The 21,335-nt window shown below is 35.3% G+C and overlaps 1 protein-coding gene across 1 annotated transcript in view; it reads right to left on the reverse strand.

The window, feature by feature from the left end:
• The window catches only part of LOC311601913 (transmembrane protein 182-like), a 68,701-nt gene that overhangs the window by 22,294 nt on the left and 25,072 nt on the right, over nt 1-21,335 (reverse strand). The window contains exon 4 of the mRNA XM_084789679.1: nt 5,012-5,149. Within this exon, the coding sequence (XP_084645805.1) occupies nt 5,012-5,149 (138 nt within the window). The remainder of the gene's footprint in view (nt 1-5,011; nt 5,150-21,335) is intronic.

Genomic DNA, 21,335 nt, shown 5'->3' on the forward strand with positions numbered 1-21,335 from the left:
TAGTTTCTTCCTCAATTTCTCCCTTTGACATTTTAAAGTATTCATGGTAATGGTGTCTCTTTAATTAGGCTATTCCACGGTAACTTTTGTGGTGTGTTGGAGAAGTGGGATTCGAGACATTGTTTCTCTGTGTAGTTCTGTAACTCCCTCTTATAAACCAGGCTTCAGCCTCCCTAAGTGTTAGGATTAAAAGTGTTTACCATTGCCTTGATATTCTGGGGTATTTTTAAGCCTCTTATGAGAGGGTTAGTTTTTCTAATTTCTCCCTTACTACCTTAATCATTAATATAAAGAAAATTTTCTGACTTTTGTATATTAATTTCATATCCTGCAATGGTGGTGACAGTGTTTATCTATTCCAACAGTTTTCTGATAGGGTCTTTAGAATTTCATATGTGTGTGTGTGTGTGTGTGTGTGTGTGTGTGTGTGTGTGTGTGTGTATGTGTGTGTTTACTGATAAGAGTGAGTATAAAGTCTTATCTCTTACCATTAACAAAGTCAGCTCCAAGTGGATCAAAGATCACAACATAAAACTTAAAACTCTAATCGAAATACACTGTATAAACATATGAAACATTAAAATACATATAAAAAACTATTCTTTAAAAATCCCTGAAATGCTGTATTTAAAAAAGGTAAAGCATTTACAACACAATATAGATATAGTTAAGGACTGTCTAAGTAGAACTTCCTTCACTCTAGAAACAAATAAAGGCCAACCATGGACAAATGAAACTGAAGAAACTAAAACACAAAGCAAATATAAACTTTTTAACAGCAATGGAAATGGTCAATCGAATGAGTAAGCACCCAATATTATGGGATAAAATTTAGTGTGAAAGATTTTACATAAAGAAACACAAGTCTAAGAAATATTTTAAATATGTTTGACATCACTTATCCATAAGAGAAATGCAGATTAAAACTACACTGAGATTGATTCTTGCCCCAGTCAGAATGACTATCATAAAAAAACAAAACAAACAAAAAAACTCAAAATATAAACAAATGTTCATACAGACATAAGGAATGAGAAAGCTTTGCTCATAGTTGATGAGAGTGAACTGGTACAGCCAGCATGGAAATCAGTGTTATATTTACCTCAAAAGGCTAGAAATAGAACTATCATATGAGTATCTATGTCACTCCTGGGCTTATATCCAAAGGACTCTATATCCTACAACAGAAGCACTTGCTCATCAATGTAAATGGATGCTCTGTTTACAATAGATGATAAAGCAATCAGTGTAGATAGCTATCAATGTATGGATAAATGATAAATATGTGGTACATGGAATTTTGTTCAGCTTTAAAGAAAAATGAAATTCTCTGATAAATAAATATAACAGGAAACAAATTATTCTGAGTAATTAGCCAGGACCCAGAAAGACAAACATAATCTGTTCTCTCTCATATATGGATCTTAGCTTTGAATCTTTAGAGCTATGTTTTTTATAAGGATTTACCAATATTATATATATATATATATATATATATATATATATATATATATATATATATATACAGTTCTATTACCTAGGCAATAGATTATCTACCTTCATTTTAAAAGAAGATTCAAAATTACTTTTGTGTATCTTATTATAATTAAATTTTGGGCGGCATCATGAGATTATTTTCTCTCATTCACTTTCATTCACAGGTATGATGATGGAGAAATTTGTGTTTTTAAAGTTCTGTAGATTTGATATCTTGAACAATATATTTATTCATTCAGAAAATATTTACTGAACATTTACCATATGCCACATACTTGCTGCATCACTAGATTATATCAGTGAACATAACATCAGTTGCCTTACTGGACCCTGCATTCCAGCAACAGGAAACAAATCATAAATAATAACTGTCATTAATATAGTATTTTAGAATTTTACAATGTCTGTGTAAACTGTAAAAAAAATGACAAAGTATTATGAACACTGGTTAGTGATAGGACACAAAGATTTTAAGTAAGTTTGACATGATAGAAAATATCTTAAAAACAAAAATAACATGAAATAATTAGTGACACAATCTAAGGAGATAAATATTCATGGAGACTATAGCCAATGCAAAACATCTTGTATCCAATAAACAGCCAATGTATCACTATAGATGAATTTAAACAATGAATACTTGTAGGAAACAAGGTTAACATTGTAAAAGTGGAACAATAATGGTACAAATCGTACAAGGCAATGTAGCTTATGGTAAGGACATTAGAATTTCTTCTTTGTAAACTTGGAAAACATGATGGGGTCTGAATACTCTTCAATCTATGGCTTTGTAAAGTTCCATGTTGATAGTTGAATATCTAAGATTTTGTGGTATGACCTGACCTAGCTATATAATGCTGAGAATCTTTAGTATATGAATTACTTATGAATATATACAAAGGATAGTATTATGAAGGGAAGTAAAGCTTGAGAAGAGATCGAAGAATGGCTGGTGAAGAGTGCCAATAGGGAAAGTTGAGGTGTCAAAGAAAAACTATTAAATAAGAAAGAATTCTGTATATTTTCTCTGTAACATCTTGAGTATAAACATACAGGAAACTCAGATGAAAAAAACCACATGTTTATTCAGTTACATCAAATAGTAAAATTATCACCTATATGTAATTTGTGATACTGGTTGTGTCATATTCCCCAAGCCTTATCAAGTTTTGCTTTCTAGTTTATCTTTTATTTAAAATGTGACTTCCCTTTTGGGAAGTTATTTTTAGTGGAATATAACATGCAACAGCTAGAGAAATCAAATCCCTTAAGGTAGCAATCAATCCATGAAGCTTCTTTAAATTGTTAATGATGCCCATGTATTTATAGACCTCAGTCTCAATGAGAGTACATTATTTGAAAGTAGAGTAAAATATTTATCTACACCTCATTAATTTATGATGAAATCCATACATCAAAGTACCACAAACAATGTGCTAAGATGTAGCACATTGCAAAGCACTCGCCTGGCATATACAAAACCTTGCCTTACATCTCCATAAAAGAAAATAACATGTAAGTAGTTGATTTATGGAGGCTGTCTCTGAGCTTGACAACAGAAATTAAAAGCAGATTCTAAGAAAATCTAGGCTGAGCCAAATTGAACTCTGGGTACCACAGCTATCTGTCTATATTCAAGATTTTAAACTGTTAAGTTTCTCTCTCAAATTCATTCAATTGGGTATGTATTGAGTACTTACAAATGCTTACTAAAGTCTTAAAATATTTAACATAATAAAATTTCATTTATTATTTTCAAAGAGACCCTAATTCACTCCATATTGAATACAAACATATAACCATGCTACAACCGAGATTGTGGTAAATACATTCTTGTTTTCATATCCCTCCTACTTCTTTCTATTTTGAATTTCCTTTATAAAAATGTATCACTTAAAGTTTCATAGCTCTTTGTAATGCTTCTTAACTATATTCCTCTTTCTTCCTTCCAACACACCATGGCTCCCCTCCCTAATATATTACCCTTCCAGCTTCAACTCCTTTTGCATTGTCATTTTGTTGTGCAACCCACTGAGTCCAATCAGTGCTGCTCATATATGTATAGCCATGTTTTTTTGAGTGGGGGCACTATCTTTCCTATCCTAGCAGCATCAGTGGTCAATCATTTCTTAGCTAGGCATGGTGAGACTTCAGGAGGCCCTCCCCACTCTATGCTAGAATGTTTGATTGATTGTTGGTTTGTTTGTTTCAAGACAAGATCTCACTATGTTAACTCTGGTTGTCCTGGAACTCACATAATAGATACACCAAGCTGGACTGGAGTTCACAGAGATCCACCTGCCTCAACCTTCCAACTGTTTGGAATTAAAGGTGTTATGCCACTACACCCAGCTTCTCTGTGCTGGAGATTTTAACTGGCTTGAGTTAGTAAAGGTATCTTTATGTATCTTTACAGCTTCAAAATCTGCTCTTTGCCTGCCTGTGTTCGTGGAAGAGCTATTATAAATAAGTTCCCAGAAAGGTTCTTCAATTAAACTGATTTGTTCCTTTGTTATTTTATGGCTTTGAAGACTTAAGAAACTGTTTCCAAGGAATCTTCCAAGATATCCTCTGTTTTTGTAAGGTAACATGTGAAATTACATGTATGTATTATATGTAAAATTGTTGTATAAGATTCTTGAAAATGATGAGAAGATATATATTAAGTGGCTCAAAGAAAAATGATAGCCATGTATAAAAGCAATCAATATGTTACTTGGCTAGACTTAGGTATTCTATAATAAATATATGAAAGTAAATGCATATGAATATATACATATAAATTATACACCCAGATATTTTGCCTTGGCTTTTTTTGTAACTTGTCTTCACTATTCAACGTTATGTATTCTATCTGTGGTTTTTTTTGTTGTTGTTTGTTTGTTTGTTTGTGTTTTTTTGCAATGGAAATGACCTCATGTTATAAACTTTCTATGTAGCAAAAGAACTATGACATTTCCTTTAGGCCATGATAATGACATCACAAATTAAAACATTATGAATTTTTAGTGAAGTTGGAAAAATACAAACTCCTGATCATAACCCAAGAAATAAACAAATTTTTCTCATCTTTTGTCTGAAGATATTAACCTTATGTCATGCTCTTCTCCCCATATGTACCTACAAAGTTGCCATTCAGGCTGTCTTTGGGATCCTCAAGTTTATAAGCTCTTTTTCACATTTAAGTCTTCTCAAACCTCTGCATTTTCTCATATCTATAATACATTTAGATGAGAAAAATCAACATTCAATATATGTAAATGCATATAAATTGTAGAATATGATCTTTCTATAATACAACTAAGAACAAATTTTCCATTTATAGAATAAGAAAACAAATGTTTATGAAAAGTTTACATTAAAGGAATATACTCAACTTACCATCACTAGTTTACTCAGAACTTCTTTCTTATAAATCCTGTTTGTCTTCAAGTACAGATTTCATAGAAAAATACGCTTGTGTACATGACTTTGTGTTTACAGTTTGTGTTCATAAGGTGATGTTGCCACTTACCTGATATCATCAGGAAGCCACCTCCTACTTTATAACATCCAGCACTGGCGAAGGGCACCCCATACACCAGCAGAAATCCCCCTGACAGACCAGAAGCAGCACCTAATATAATGAAGATTGTCCAGAAGCCTCTGTACACTAGAGAGTGAGGGAAAATACTGTGTCAGAATATATTATGGAAAACTAGGGTTAATACCTGACAAAAACATATCGTTAATACAAGCAACTAGGTTTTTTTTTTAGTTTCTGGTATAAGAGTTATTTGTCATTCATCACCTAGAATTTCCTGTTTATCTTTCCAAACACAGATAAGATACCTGTCTCATTAGAAACCTCTGATGAATCATCATTTCACCTATCTTACAAAAATGCCATCATATTTACATTTCTTTTACACCAGCAATCTAATAATATATTTTAGTATTTCCCACTATCAACAGAATCTCCTGGCTGATTGTATACCTCAAAAGACATTTGCTACATTGAATCATGTGCATCCACTCAGATTTAGTTCTAGAAGCATAAGCACAAGTGTTTCCTGTTTGTAGCACCTTTCTAGACCTAAACATTCTGGATACAACCATTCTATAATATTCATAATATAAAGCAAGAATCCAAATTGAATGATTGAAATCCAACATTTCTAACTCATCATTGGAACATACCTTGTACTTCGTTTCTTCTCCCCACAAAATTTACTAAAATTTATTAAGTCATTTGCTTAATAGAAATCTGTGATGTTCTTTCAAACAACCCAGTCTTTTGCTGAAATTTTATTATTCTTCCACTTCTTCTAGACTTTTGAGTGGTTGAGTTCCTATGCAAGAGAGATGTGTGAACACATGAAATTATCCTCACAAATATTTCATATAAGTAGATTCTAAAGCTAAAAATAAATGTATATGATGGATCCTTATTTATGATGAACAAATCATAAGTTGTTGTTGGTGTGGTGGTGGAGTGGTGGTCACAACAGCGGTGGTAGAGGCAGCTGCTGCAGCATTGGTAGTGGTTTGATTTGGTTTTTTAGTTTCTTGAGACAGGATTACTCTGTGAAGCCCTGACTGTCCTGGATCTTACTCTGTAGACAGACTGGTTTCAAACTCATGGAGATCTGCCTGCTTCTGAATCCTGAGTGCTGGAATAAAAGACATGAGCCCCCTCCACCAAGGCAGATCATAGTTTTCCTTTAAATAATGTATTCAGATTACATCTAAATTGTTATCCCCTCTCTTGTACCTTCCCGTTCCCCCCTCCCTCCCTCTTTTACCTATTTCCGCACACCTAGGTTTGTGACAGAGAGGACTTCTACCCCCACCATATGATCACAGCCTATCAGATCTGATCCTGGTAGCCTGTTTACTCTTTTTCCAAGTGCCACTAGGTCTCCCCACCCAGGGGAAGTGGTCAAATAGGGGAGACCAGAGTTCATGTCAGAGTCAGTCCCTGCTATCCACACAACTGTGGAGGGTGTGCTGTTCATTGGCTAGATCTGGATAGGAGTTCTATGTTTACTGAACTGTATGCATTGTCCTTGGTTGGTACAAGTAGTTTGAGCAGACTCTCCTGGGTTCAGATCCACCAGCATTAATGGTCTTCTTGTAGGTTTCTAGGACCATCTACATCCTTCTATTTCCACATTCTCCCTTACCTCTCTCACCTGTAGTCCCATTAGGAAGTCCCAGCATCTACTCCAATCTCCGGCTAAGTGAAGACTTTCAAGGGACATCTCTATTTGGGCTAGTGTCCAATTATAAGTGATTATATACCATGTGTGTCTTTCTGGGTCTGGGATAATTCACTCAGGATGATTATTTCTAGTTCCATTTGCCTGCAAATTTAATGACGTACTTGTTTTTAATAGCTGAGTAGTATCCCATAGTGAAAATGTACCACAGTTTCTATATCCATTTCTTTGACTGAGGGACATCTAGGTTGTTTCCAGGTTCTGGCTACAATGAATAAGGCTGCTATCAACATGGTGAAGCATATGTCCTTGTTGTGTGGTAGAGTCTTATGGGTATATTCCAAGGAGTGGAATAACTGGGTCTTGAGGTAGTACTATTCCCAGTTTTCCGAGAAAGTGCCAGATTGATTTCCAAAGTAGTTGTACAAGCTTGTACTCCCACCAGCAATGAAGGAATGTTCCCTTTTCACCACAACCTAGCCAGCATATGGTATCGCTTAAATTTTTGATCTTAGCCATTCTGATGGGTTTAAGGTGGAATCTTGGAGTCATTGTGATTTGCATTTCTCTGATGCCTAAGGATGCTGACCATTTCTCTATGTGTTTCTCATCCATTTGATATTCCTCTGTTGAGAATTCTCTGTTTAATTATGAACCTCATTTCTTAATTGAGTTACTTGGTTTGGTGATGTTTAATTTCTTGAGCTCTTTTTATATTTTGGATATTATCCCTCTGTTGGATGTAAGGTTAGTGAAGATCTTTTCCCAGTCTGTATCCTGTCGATTTTTTCTGTTGACAGAGTCTTCTACCTTACAGGAGCTTCTCAGCCTCATGAGGTCCCATTTATTAATTGTTGACGGTAAGGCCTGGGTTGTTGGTATTCTGTTCAGGATGTTGTCTCCAGTGCCAATGAGTTCCAAGCTCTTCCCTACTATTTCTTCTAATAGACATAGTGTGTGTGGTATTATGTTGGGGTCTTTAATCCACTTGGACTTGAGTTTTGTGCTTGGTGGTGAATATGGATCTACTTCCATTTGTCTACATGTATTCATCCAGTTAGACCAGCACCATTTGTTGAAGATGCTATCCTTTTTCCATTGCATAGATTTGGCTTTGTCAAATATCAAGTGTCAGTATGTGTGTCAATTTATTTCTGGATCTTTGATTTGATTCCATTGGTCAACCAGTCTATTACTGTGCCAGTACCATGCTGTTTTAAGTACTGTTGCTCTGTAGTACAGCTTGAGATCAGGAATGGAGATTACTCCAGAGGATCTTGTTCTTGTACAGGACTGTTTTAGCTATTCTGGTTTTTTTTCCCAAATGAAGTTGAGAACTAATCTTTCAATGTCTTAAAAATTGCGTAGGTATTTTGGTAACATGGCCATTTTTACTATGTTAATTCTCCCGATCCACAAACAAGGGAGATCTTTTCATCCTCTGATGTCATTTTCAATTTCCTTCAGAGATTTGAAGTTTTTTTCAAACAAGTCTTTCACTTGCTTGGTTAGAGTTACTTCTAGATACTTTATATTGCTTGTGGCTGTTGTAAAAGGTGTAGTTTCCCTAATTTCTTTCTCAGCACAATTGTCTTTTGTACACAGGAAGGCTACTGACATTTTTTAGTTGATTTTGCATCCAGACACTTTACTGAAGGTGTTTATCAGCTGTAGGGGTTCTCTGGTGGAAGTTTGTGGGTCATTTACATACACTATAATATCATCTGCGAATATGAATAATTTAACTTTATCTTTTCCCATTTGGTACCCCTTGATCTCCTTTTGTTTTCTTTTTGCTCTATCTAGAACTTCAAGAACTCTATTGAAGAGATATGGAGAAAACGGCAGCCTTGTGTGTTCCCTAATTTTAGAGGAATGTCACTGAGTTTCTGTCCACTTAATTTGATGTTGGTTATAGGCTTGCTGCATATAGCCTTTATTATATTTAGATATGTGCCTTGTATCCCTAATCTCTCCAAATCTTTAAACATCAATGATTGTTGTATTCTGTAGAATTTTTTTGGCATGTAAGGAGATGATCATGTAGTTTTTTTCTTTTCAGTTTGTTTGTATGGTGGATTACACAGATGGATTTCCATGTATTGAATTGTCCTTGAATGCCTGGAATGAAGCCTACTTGGTCATGGTGAATGATATCTTTGATATGGTCTTGGATTAAGTTTCAGAGTATTTTATTGAGCATTTTTGCATCAATATTCATAAGAGAAATTGGTCTGAAATTCTCTTTCTTTGTTAGGTCTTTATGAGATTTATGTATCAAAGTAACTGTGGCCTTATAGAATAAGTTTACTAATGTTCTATCAATTTCTATTTTGTGTAGTAGCTTGAAGAATATCAATATTAGATCTTCTTTGAAGGTCTGGTAGAATTCTGGGCTGAAACCTTCTGGCCCTGGGATTTTTTGGTTGGGCAACTTTTAATGACTACTTCTATTTCTGTGGGAGAATTAGAGGATCTTGATTCAATTTTGGCAAGTGGAATCAATCAAGAAAATTGTCCATTTCCCTTAGATTTTCAAATTTTGTGGCATATAAGCCTTTGAACTAGGATCTTATGATTCTTTGTATTTCTTCAGTGTTTGTTGTTATTTCTCGATTTTCATTTCTGATTTTGTTGATTTTGGATAATATCTCTCTGCCTTTTAGTTAGTTTGACTAATGGTTTGTCTATATTGCTGATTTTCTCAAAGAACTACCTCCTGGTTTGTTTGTTTGTTTGTTTGTTTGTTTGTTTGTTTGTTTAATTCTTTGAATTTGTTCTCTTTGTTTCTAATTTATTGATGTCAGCAATGAAATTATTTCCAGTCATCTACTCCTCTTGGATGTTTCTGCTTCTTTTTTTTCTAGCACTTCCAGATGTGTCATTAAGTCGCCTATATGAGATGTTTCCAATTTCTTTATAAAGACAATAGTGCTATGAATTTTCCTCTTAGCACTGCTTTCAGTATGTCCAACAAATTTGGTCATCTTGTTCCTTCATTTTCATTGCATTTCAGGAAGTCCTTAATTTCTTTATTTCTTCCCTGACCCTGCTGTCATTAAGTAGAAAGTTGTTTATTTTCCATGTGTGTGTAGGCTTTTTATTTCTGTAGTTGAAGTTTAGCTTTAGTTCATGGTGCTCTTATATGATACAAGGTATTATTTCAAGCTTCTTGTATCTGTTGATGCTTGCTTTGTGACTTACTATATGATCAGTTTTGGAGAAGGTTCCATGAGGTACAGAAAAGAAGGTATAGTGTTTTGTGTTTTGTGTTTCTGTAGATATCTGTTAGATCCATTTGACTCATGACATTCGTTAGTGTCATTATTTCTCAGTTTAGTTTCTGTTTTGTTGCCCTATCCGTTGGTGACAGTGGAGTGTGGAAATATGCCACTATTAATGTGTAGGGATCAATATGTGGTTTAAGTTTTGTTAATATTTCTTTTACAAATGTGGGTGCCCTTGTATTAGGGGCTTAGATGTTCAGAATTTTGATGTTGTTATTGGTTGACTTTACTTTTGATGAGTATGAAGTGTCCTTTCTCATCTCTTTTAATTAATTTTGGTTGAAAGTCTATTTTACTAGATATTAAAATGGTTACACCAGCCTGCTCCTTGTGTATCTTTGTTTGGAATACCTTTTTCCAGCCTTTTATCCTGAGGTAATGTCTATCCTTGTGGCTGAGATGTGTTTCTTGAATGCAGAATGTTAGGTCTTATTTGTGTACCCATACAGTTCGTCTGTGTCTTTTTATTTGAGAATTGAGACCATTGATGTTAAGAGGTATTAATGACCAGTGACTGTTTAGTCCTTTGATTTTGATGTTGGTTGCACTAGAGTGTTTGTGTAGTTATGTTTTGCAACAGTGAAGATATCTTTTTCCCATGTTATTTTGGTTGTAGTTTGTCACTTTGGGTTGGAGTTTCCTTCTAATAACTTCTGTAGGGCCATATTTGTGGGTAGGTACTGTTTCAATTTGTTTTTGTCATGGAATATCTTGTTTTCTTCATCAATGGTTACTTAAAGTTTTGATGGGTATAGTAGTCTGGACTGGCATCTGTGGTCTCTTAGGGTTTGCAAGACTTTTGCCTATGTGTTCTGTAAGGCTCTTGTATGTTTAATTGCATCTCCTTCTTTAAATTGGGGAAATTTTATTCCATGATATTGTTGAAAATCTTTTCCTGTGCCTTGGAGCCAGGCGTATTCTCTTTCCTCAATGCTGATTATCCTCAGGTTGTGTCTTTTCATGGTGTCTTTGATTCTTCGATGTTTTCTATCAGGAATTTTTCGAATTGATGTTTGCATCAATTTCTACAATTGTATCTTCTACTCCCAAGATTCTTTCCTCCATCTCTTAAATTATGTTAGAGAAGCTTACCTATGCATTACCTGCTTTCTTTAAGTTCTCTTGTTCCATGCTTTCTTCTGCCTGTATTTTTATAATTGTTTGAATTTTTATCCTCAGATATTGAACTGTTTTATTGATTTCTTTCATTTGATTATTTGTATTTTCCTGAATTTTCTTCCAGTGCCTCTCTATAGGCCTCTTTAATGCTTTCAATTGGTTTGGTTGCATCATCTTGCATTTGTTTACAGATTCTATTCATTTCCTCCATTATCATCTTCATTACTAAGGATTTGATGTCATTTTTTTATGCTTCATTTGTGTTTGAGTTCTCAGGATTGAATTCTTTGGGATAGCTGGGATCTGGAGATGCCATGTTGTTTCGGATTTTGTTGTTTATGGTTTTACTCTGGCCTTTAGTCATTTTGCTGTCTGTGAAATTGGGAGGTAGTTTCTGGTGTCCTTCACTGACTGTTGACAGTAGTTCATTGGTGAGTGTCTATAGGTCGGTCGAGAGCCCTCACCTGCAGGGATCAAGGAACCCTTCCTTGGATCAGGCAGGTGACCTTGTTTCAGCTCCAGCAGACTTTGTTCCACACCTTGGGCTCCCCACTATGTCAGCAGAAGCAGGTTCTGGTGGTCTACAGCCTAAGGATCAGTTTGAGGTAGTGTGCATTAAGCTGGTTATCCTGCTTTAGGTTTGGCTTTGAACACACTGCCCTCAGGCACTTGGGATTTTGGGGGCCTAGGCTCAGTCCACCCTGGAGTGCCAGAACCCTTGCTAGCTTGTATAGGTTTACTAGGCTTCAGCCTGATCCGTCCAGGCCATGGGGCCTAGGTTCATTGCTGCATGAGAGAGCAGCGAATGCCCTCTGGCTTGTGGAGGTTGCCTAGGCTTCTGCCCAATCACTTCAGGCCAGTTCAGTCCCGTTTGAGTACTCAGGAACTCCCAATGTGTTGTGCCAGCTGGCTAGGCTCCACCTGAGCTTGCAGACCAGCTCCCTGGTTTGGGGTGGATGGCTAAGTTTCTTCCTGATCCCCTCAGGTTGGTTCAGTTCCTCCCAAGAGCATGGGAGACCCTGCTGGGCTGTGGCAGCTGGCTAGATTTCCACCCTGTTCAGACCATGCCACCTTACATTATCAATCCAAGTGTGTAGCTATGGAACTGTAGCTGGAAAATGTGTCCACAGCCACCTGGGCCCCTATGTGGGCCCTGAGACCCTCTGTGTACTGGCCAGATGATGTGAGGTCAGATCTATCCCAGATCCACACTCTCGGTTTCCCCTGGGCCAGCAGGCACTGATATTGTTTTTGTGTGCTCCACAGATCAGTCAGAGAGGGAGAAAGAAAGAGTGCCCATGTGGTCGCTAGCCCATGGGGCTTTCTATGGAATGGCAGGGTGGCCTGAGGTCAGATCCATCAATTTTCCCCAGTTCAGCAGCTCCAGACTCTGCCCACAGTTCAGTCCCAAATACCAAGTCCATGATATAGAGTAGGGCTGCAGCTCGCCAGCAGATATGGGTCCAAACTCTGGGGACTGGGCACCCATGAGGGTCCAGTTGGATGGCCCAAGACCAGACCCACCTGTGTTCTGTACTGTGTAGACCCCTCTCAACTAAGGCTCTCCAGGGCTTGTGGTCTGTAGCTTCCTAGCCAGGTGCCTAGTCCTTGTCCTACATATTAGATACTGTGCATGTTCGGTGCCACCATCTTGAATCCTCCCTAACTCCAGATCATGTTTTATAATCAAACATTCTCTGATGATTCATTTGATCTGGTTGACTAAACAGGTGACCACTTCCTCCTTCACTGTTCCATGTGTATCTCTCCCAAAGCTGCATGTTTGGTTGAAGAGGATAATCTTGCCTAATAGAGGAGGACTGGTCAAGGATATATGAGTTCCGATGCTCTCTTGATAGAACCTTCAGATTGTCACATATCCTCTGTTGTTCTATATAAACTTGTATTACCGTGGAGTGAAACTTGTTTGGGAATCTCTAAAAATTATAAAAATGTATACAAATGTATCACATTCTTCCATTTAAAGAAAGATTAAATATGCTGCATGCTTTGTCTAGGAGGAACAGATAAAAATAAAATAAAGTATGAATAATCTATCTTTTCATTTTCTGATATCACAAAGCAAAGAACTGTAGAACTTAGAATTTTATTTGTCTTACACTTTCTGTGGGATACTGCATAAACTTGAGAAAAATAGCCCATTGTGCAAAAATAGTGGATCTTTGAGGGTGAGTATCTGAACTATAAATTGAATTGAATTTCAATGGGTCTGTATCTTTCAGAAAATAGAAGAAACATGAAGCTTAATTTTACCAGAATATCATTCAGTGACTTGGCTATATTTTAGCTGAAATTTGAAAGGTATGTTTTGATTTTAGAATTAAAAGTATGTATTCTTAATTCCTTTCTCATTATACCTTCTTCATTTATTATTATTTATTATTTATTATTACACATATATACAATAAGCTTCTTACAGCAAGAAGAACCACGAAACAATCTGCAATTATATAATTGTTACAGTCATAGTGTTTTGGCTATTTGTATTTGGCAGCCTTAAAGAAAACAACTTTCCTATCTTGGTGTGTCTAAAATTCTGAATGTAAATCAATATCTATCATATTTTTAATTCTTTGATAATGTTATATAATATGTTATACTCATACTAACACCCTAATCTTCTCCAACATTTAATTATGTGTCTTAATTATCTGTCTAAGTCAAGTAGTACATGCACATTACTGCAGATTCTAGCAGAGGCCAAGGTCACAGGCATCAAATTCCTATGTAACTGAAGTTAAAGGAAGTTGTGAGCTACCCTGTATGAATACTGGGAACCAAATTTAGGTGCTCTAAGTATCAGCACACACTTTTAACCAAAGCCATCTCCCTGGTTCCTTTCTCTACAACATAAATAGTTTTCTCCTCACACGTATTAATAACTGATTAGATAGATAGATAGATAGATAGATAGATAGATAGATAGATAGATAGATAGATAGATAGATACATAGATACATAGATACATAAATACATAGATAGATACATAGATAGATACATAGATAGATACACAGATGGATAGATATGCATCCTCTCTGTCTTTCTGTCTCTTTCTCTGTTCCTGTCTCTGTTTCTCTCTTTTTGCAGATGTGTGTGTCTGTGTGTGTCTGTGTGTCTGTGTCTGTGTGTGTGTGTGTGTGTGTGTGTGTTGTGTGTGTGTGTGTGTGTGTGTGTGTGTGTGTGTGTGTGTGTGTGTAAATGAAGCATGAAACACTGCCAGAGTAAGAGAATAGGGAATAAGAATGCTATGTGGAAACTTAGAATAATAATTCTGCCTTAACAAATTGTGGACAAGACATAATTCTACAAGACTTCTCTGGGTAATACAGTTAAGAAGAATCAGCATACAAAACAATCATGGCCTGTAAAATGGCTCAGCAGGGGAAGGCATTCGTTACCAAGCAGAATAACACCAGGTCAACTCCTGGAACCTACATCAAGGAAGCATAACACACTCCTACAAGTTGTTCTCTGACCTCCACATGTGTGTTGTGTCATATGTCCCCACAATAAATGTAAATTTTCAAAATTACGTTCTATTTGAAAGAAACAAAGATGACTTTCCTCCTAAGCAGTCAAAAATACAGAGGAAGAATGACTGAAAATTGTCCCTAAAGATTGACATTGCAAAACAGTGTAGTAAGCTGATGTCAATACAGCCCCAGCCACAGGACTTTTTAGTTCTGTGAGGAGGCAAAACAGATTTCTCATTTAAACAATAAATCCAAACCATCCTGGAAAAAAACCACATTGGCAGATCTATCCTTAGGATAAGTCCACGGCCCTCACATGGCTCAAATGCTATTGCTTCCTCAAATAAACTGATCAACAATAGAAGGGAATTTCAGTTTGATACTCGGTATAAATCATAGATCAATAGTCTGGCTGACATCTTGAGACAATGTCTATTATTTAAAACTGTGTTATACTTGATTCTTGAGAATGGAAGAGCCACAAGTCATGGAGCCTGAGTTTAATTAACAAAGTTTCAGTTGGTCCTAGGAAGCAGATATCGTGGGTGGGAAGGCCAGACATGAAAATCTGAAATGTGTAGACTGAGTAAGCACTCGGGTCATGAAACGGGATGCACAAGGAAAGTTCATAGACCAATTTTGGCATCCAGGAGTAGATCTCATCAACAAATAAAACACGAGAGTGCATAAACCCTGAACTTGAGACTCCTTATTGGATCAAATCCTAAAGTTACTCACCTATATGCCTATCATTTGCTGCACTAGAGCCCAAGAACTCTAAACTTCCAGCAAAGTGATTAATATTTCCAAGATCTAGACAATAATAAGACATGTACCCCCACCTCAACAGATCTCAATGCTGTGATTGCTTCCACATTCCCAATGGGAAGGTAATCTACCCCATGGGCTAACATCTACCGACTACAGGAGAGTAAGAGAACCTGACCAGCCCAAACTGCAAAGCTAACTCTGGCCAGCAGAGGCCTCTGATGACTATCAGAGACTTTTCCTATACAAACTAAACAAACCATAGGGAACAAATTATAAAAAAAATCAGGACTCTGCAACTCCAACTGAAATATTTTTCCCTATATAGAATCTCCAAGTTTTAAGAAACAAAAAGTTGTTTCACTACTTAATTTTATTCTCTATGTATTTGTCTTCTGTCCTTGCCAGATTTTTCTCTTTACTATATCTTTAGCAATATTTGTGCTTTATTGTAATTAATAATTTTTATTTTATTAGCCTTTATACATTCATTTAATTTGATTTACCTATTTTTTAATCATTGGAAAAATCTTTTTCCCCTTTCCTTTCTTTTTTGATCCTTGCATATCCATGTTTTTCTCCACCATATTTTTAGTCATGCTTTCATTTTTAAACTCATGTTTTGAATGTTTATAGTCCTTGTATTCAGCTAATTTGTACACCACATTTTCTAATTATTTAGGTGTTTTTGTCTTTTTCTTTTTTTATGTAATTTTCCTAATCTCATTCTTTTTATCTCCCTCCATAAATTTTGCTTCATGCATCTTCTTGTTCTTTAATTTGTCTAATTTTGTTCCTACATTTTCCCCCTTTCTCTTCCTTCCCTTTTTCTCTATGAATATACTAATTGCTTACTGGTGATAAGTACTTTTTACATTTTTATCACATCCAAAATTTATTTTTGTAATTTTGTATTGCTCAAAGGTCATTGGTGATAAATTAATGGGTTTGCACAATTTTTAATATATCTCAGTACAGTTTGATGTTGGTTGCTGTAACATCATTTTATTTTTTCCTCTATGAATGATATTGGAGGTTCATCTCTAACAGTGAGATTTTTAATAAGGAAATCTCCCAAATAAAAGCAGGAGAGATATATAAACTAACAGATAAAGATTCACATCACAAAAATATAAGAAACAAGAAAAATCAAGAGAATCTGACTCTTCCAAAAGATCAAAGTATTTGAGTGATTACCTCCAATACACTGAAAATGTATTGCAGGCTGTTTACGATAAGTAACTTAGACAAGTCAATTGATCAAATCATGGTCATGTCGATTACAATTCTATTTATATCACAAGAATATACATCCTAGGTATAAGAGATAGGTATGATATTATAGACAGATAAGGTAAAACAGTTAGATAAGGTCATCAAAAACATCAGAGTCCTACAGAATATGGAATTTAAAGATGTTTTTTATCATTTTAAGGATTCTTTGATAATAAGACAGATTAACTCCAGGCAACACCCAGCCTACCTTAAAGAAGATGAATATCAAAGAACCTCCTTATTGGAGATGGCTTCAAATGTGGCACACAAGAAACTGGGCAAAATGTTCTCATTTTGACCACTGACAGAATTCTACCTAAAAATATGCAAGCTTGGAAGCCGGTAGAGTTGACAGCCAAACTCTGCTAAGACAGGGTAAGCAAGTCCTCAATAGTTCCTGCCTCATAAGTATGTCTATCAGATATACTGGGCCAAAAGACTGAAGATGATGCTCCAATGTTATAGAGAGTTATGGGTTACTGTTCAGGCAGAAAAATATCTCTGTCATCTTCTCATTTGGGAAGCTGCTAACCTGCACTTCCTATTTACTCAGGTAATTAATTTTATTCCTGCTCAAATCTCTGATGGGGTTGAAGACCAAATAGGTTAGTTTCACAATTAAGCTTAATTGTTTAGGGGTTAAGATGTTTTTAGGACTAGATAGATGTTTTATGTTGATAATAATAAGATATGATGGAGATTGTTTTACATTCAGAATTTTAAACTCATCAAAATAGGAATGATGTTTTCTTCAAGGTTGCCAAATACACATAGCCAAAATACTATGAGCGTAACATGAATATAATCCCTGATTGTTTCATGGTTCTTCTTGCTTTATGTAGTTTATTTTATATATGTATAATAAGTGTGTATATAAAAAATAAAAATATTCCTTAAAAAGATCAAAGCACTTAATCAACTTTCAAAACAACAAAGGAAATACAAAAGGGAACATGAGTAAGCCACCTGAGCACAGGAATTTGCTTCTCTACTTCCTGGTAGAAACCTGAGACTGACTCACTTACACCACTATGCCATCCATGCCACAATGGAAGTAATTACTTTTAAAAGTTGCCTCTCTCAGGTGTTTTGTCATAGTGATAGAAAAAGTAACTAATGAATGTTAGTTACTCCCCAACTACTGAATTCAAAGATATCAAAATGAGTAAACTATAAGTTAAAAATATCTCATTTTTCCAGTAAAAATAAATGGTAATGACAAGGGTATAAATAATGACATAAATTCAAACCAGGATATAGAATATCAAAAACATAAAGGAAAAGTTCACCAAAATGATTAAGAATCAATTGGGACAATAAAAGATAGTAATATGGGAAAGAAACTACATAAGAATTTTTAAATGAAATGTTTACATCTTCTAGCTATTAGGAATAAAGCTGCTATGAAGTAGTTGAACAAGTGTCCTTGTTATATGGTGGAGAGTCTTTTGAATATATACACAGGAGTGGTATAGCTGGGTTGTGAGGTAGAAGTATTCTCAGTTTTCTGAAATAGTGCCAAATTTATTTCAAAAGTGGTTGTATAAGTTTGCACTCCCACCAGCAATAGCCCAATCCAAGATCCACTGCATGAGAGAAATACAACCTCAGGCATTATTAACAATACTCTGCTTTCTTGCAGATAGGAGAGAAGAAGAGTTGTCCTCTCAGAGGCTATATCCAACAGTGCCTCAAAATAGATGCTGAGACTCACAGCCAAAATTTGGGTGATACATAGGGAACCTTGCAGAATAGTGGGGTGAAGGAGAAAAGGACCTAAAGGTGACAGGAGCTTCACAAGAAGAACAACAGAGCTAACCACTAACCAGGGCACAGATGGGTCGGCCAAGACTTAATAACCATCCAAGGACCTGGCATGGACTGGACCTAGGTCCCCTACAAAAAATATAGCTGATGGCCTGCTCAGGATTCATTTGGGTTTTCTAGTAAGTGTAGTGGGGGCTGTCTCTGCCATAGACTCTCTCACCAGCTTTTCAATCACTTCCCCCTGGCAGGACTGCCTTGCTAGGCCAGAGGAAGAGAACATAGTTAGTCCTGATATGACTTGATGATCCAGGGAGATTAGAAGGGAGGCTCCGTCTTCTGAGGAATAAGGGAGGGAGATGTGGGAAAGGGAGCGAGGGTGGGGCTAAGAGGTAAGAAAGGATGAGGCTATGACCAATAGAAAACATAATGAATAGACTTAATTAATCATAAAAAGACTATAAGTGATAGAGGGTAAATCAGAAAAAATATTGAATTCAAAATCAATAAAGGCCTCTTTTATGTCTTCCACCTGTTTGGCTGCCTTTATTGATGTTTGAAAAAAAGTATCAATAAAGAAAACATGCTTGGCCACAACAACCAATAACTTTGGGGTATGAAGAAGAGACAAATAAAAGAATCTGTATGGTAGAAGTACCTGAGGTAATAACAAAAGGACTAGAAAATCCATTCAATGAAATTATGATGGAAAAGTTCTCTAATCTAGAGAAGAAAATAAACATCCGTATACAAAAGGTAGTTAGGACCTCAATAAACAAGGTCACATAACAAACTTTCAAGCCAAGCAGAAATTGGCTTGGCAGTTTAGGGTAAAATAGGTCACAAAAAAATAACCACTTTATCTCATGACTAAAAAGCAAAAATTTAAAAATTCCTAGGTCTCTCGGAAACCTCATCATGGCCAAAGGCCACATATGTGACAAGTGTTTGTGGATCCTAATCCTTGAACTGATTCATAACTAATTTTAAACTTACTTATTCAAATTGGGGCATATTATAGAGGCAGTAAAGGAACATTAAGGGGAAACCTCTTCTTGTCACAAAGATAAATTCTCTGGCCTAAGTGAAGGCCTGACATTGCATTTGGACAGGGTTGGTCACCTGGCTAAGGGGTAACTCCTACAAATGTGAATTAACCTAAAACCATGCTAATGATAGAAACAGAAATTTTCATCCTTTAATGAAATGCTTTATACTCCCAAAACTCCCACTCCTAGTACAGTTCCTATAACCTGAGTACTCATGACCTTCTGCTGAGTAGCGCCACTTTAACTCAAAAAGTTGTAGTTTTCCCTTTTACTTTTACTTTTAATTTTCCCTATATTTTCTTTGGCATGCTGGCTAGAACCTAGGTAATTTTAATCTTTTCCTAAATACTCTGTCCCTATAATATGGCAGACCTCCATGTCATTAACTAGCTTGGCTTTTTTTCTCTCACTTTGATTCTTGTCTGGGAAGCTGTTGAGATTTATAGCTTATATTCCCTGAGTTTGTTGTTTGTTTCTAAATCCAATAAAGTTGTCCTTGAGTCTAAAAAAGAAAGAAAATAAATTTTCCATGTCACAGTGTAGTCAATATATAAATCATACAAAGCAAAAAAAAAAAAAAAAAAACAATATAAGAGACCATGAGAAAAAACTGTCAACTCAACTCCAAAGGCCAATGTATCAGAATACAATCAGATATTCATCAGTAATCTTAAAAGCCAATAAATAAGGTAGATAATTGCCAATTGAGGTGACTATTTCTAGAAGAACCAATTTTAAATGTTGATAGAAAACTAATAACATTTCTGGACAAATACAAATCACAAAGCCAGTCCTAGGGAATCCTAAAAAAAATACATAAAAGTCACATTAAAGCAACCTATACAAAGAAAAGAGTTTCAACAAGTGTGGAAGAAACAATAATCTGCATGAGGCTATAGATAAACAGAGTTAAGGTAGGAAACCAGAAAGATCCTAAACTAATAGGGGATAAATAATTGAACAAATAATCTAATAAACCATAAAAATAAAAAATATAGGAATTAGTAAATACATTTTAGTAAGAACTTTAATGCAAATGGACTATACTTACCAATGACATATAATTAATATTTCTTTATAAAAAACTAGATGTATGTATTGGTTGAGTCTAAGAAACATACCTCACTGCCAAAGACACACACTGAGCCAAAGGATGGAAGTTATTCTTTGAAGTTATTGGAAACTAAAAACAAACTGGCATAAACTTCAAGAAATCAAGAAGCCACTTCATATTAACAAAAGTTTCAATTCATAAAAATGAGATAACTATTCATAAATTCATATGCTCCAAACTATTAGGGGATCTAAATTTCATAAAAGAAACACATGGATATAAAAAGTCACAAAATATTAATACAATTATTAAAACAAAATAATACGATTAACACAAAATAATAAAATTATTACTGTGTATTAATTCAGTATCTTAACATTTATTTTTTGATATACCAGACATACTAAAATTTAGTAAAATAACTTGAAACATGCTAAATTATAGATCAAAAGGTCTTGGTAAATATCTGTATAAAATCCCATTCAACAGACAGAATACTCATTTTTCTAGTATCCCATAGAACCGTCTCTAAATAGACCACAATCTAGGTCATAAAATAAGGATTAATAACTGTATAAGAATCAAAGTAAGTTATTGTATGTTATCAATTTATTGTGGAATCCATATCAATAGAAACTAGAAAAATACATGAAGACTTAATAATACACTCTTGAGTAATCAATGAAAAATTTAAATATCGGGGAGAAAACTCCCAGAATTAAGAAAAATGCAGCATAATTAACCGGAACCTTTAAAATATAGACCTAAAGTAGCACCAAGAAAAAAGTTTATAGGTATGTTTTCTTTTGTTAAGAAAAAGAAAGAAA

This window comes from Acomys minous, assembly GCF_964271855.1.
Source record: "Acomys minous genome assembly, chromosome: 7".
NCBI lineage: Eukaryota > Metazoa > Chordata > Mammalia > Rodentia > Muridae > Acomys > Acomys minous.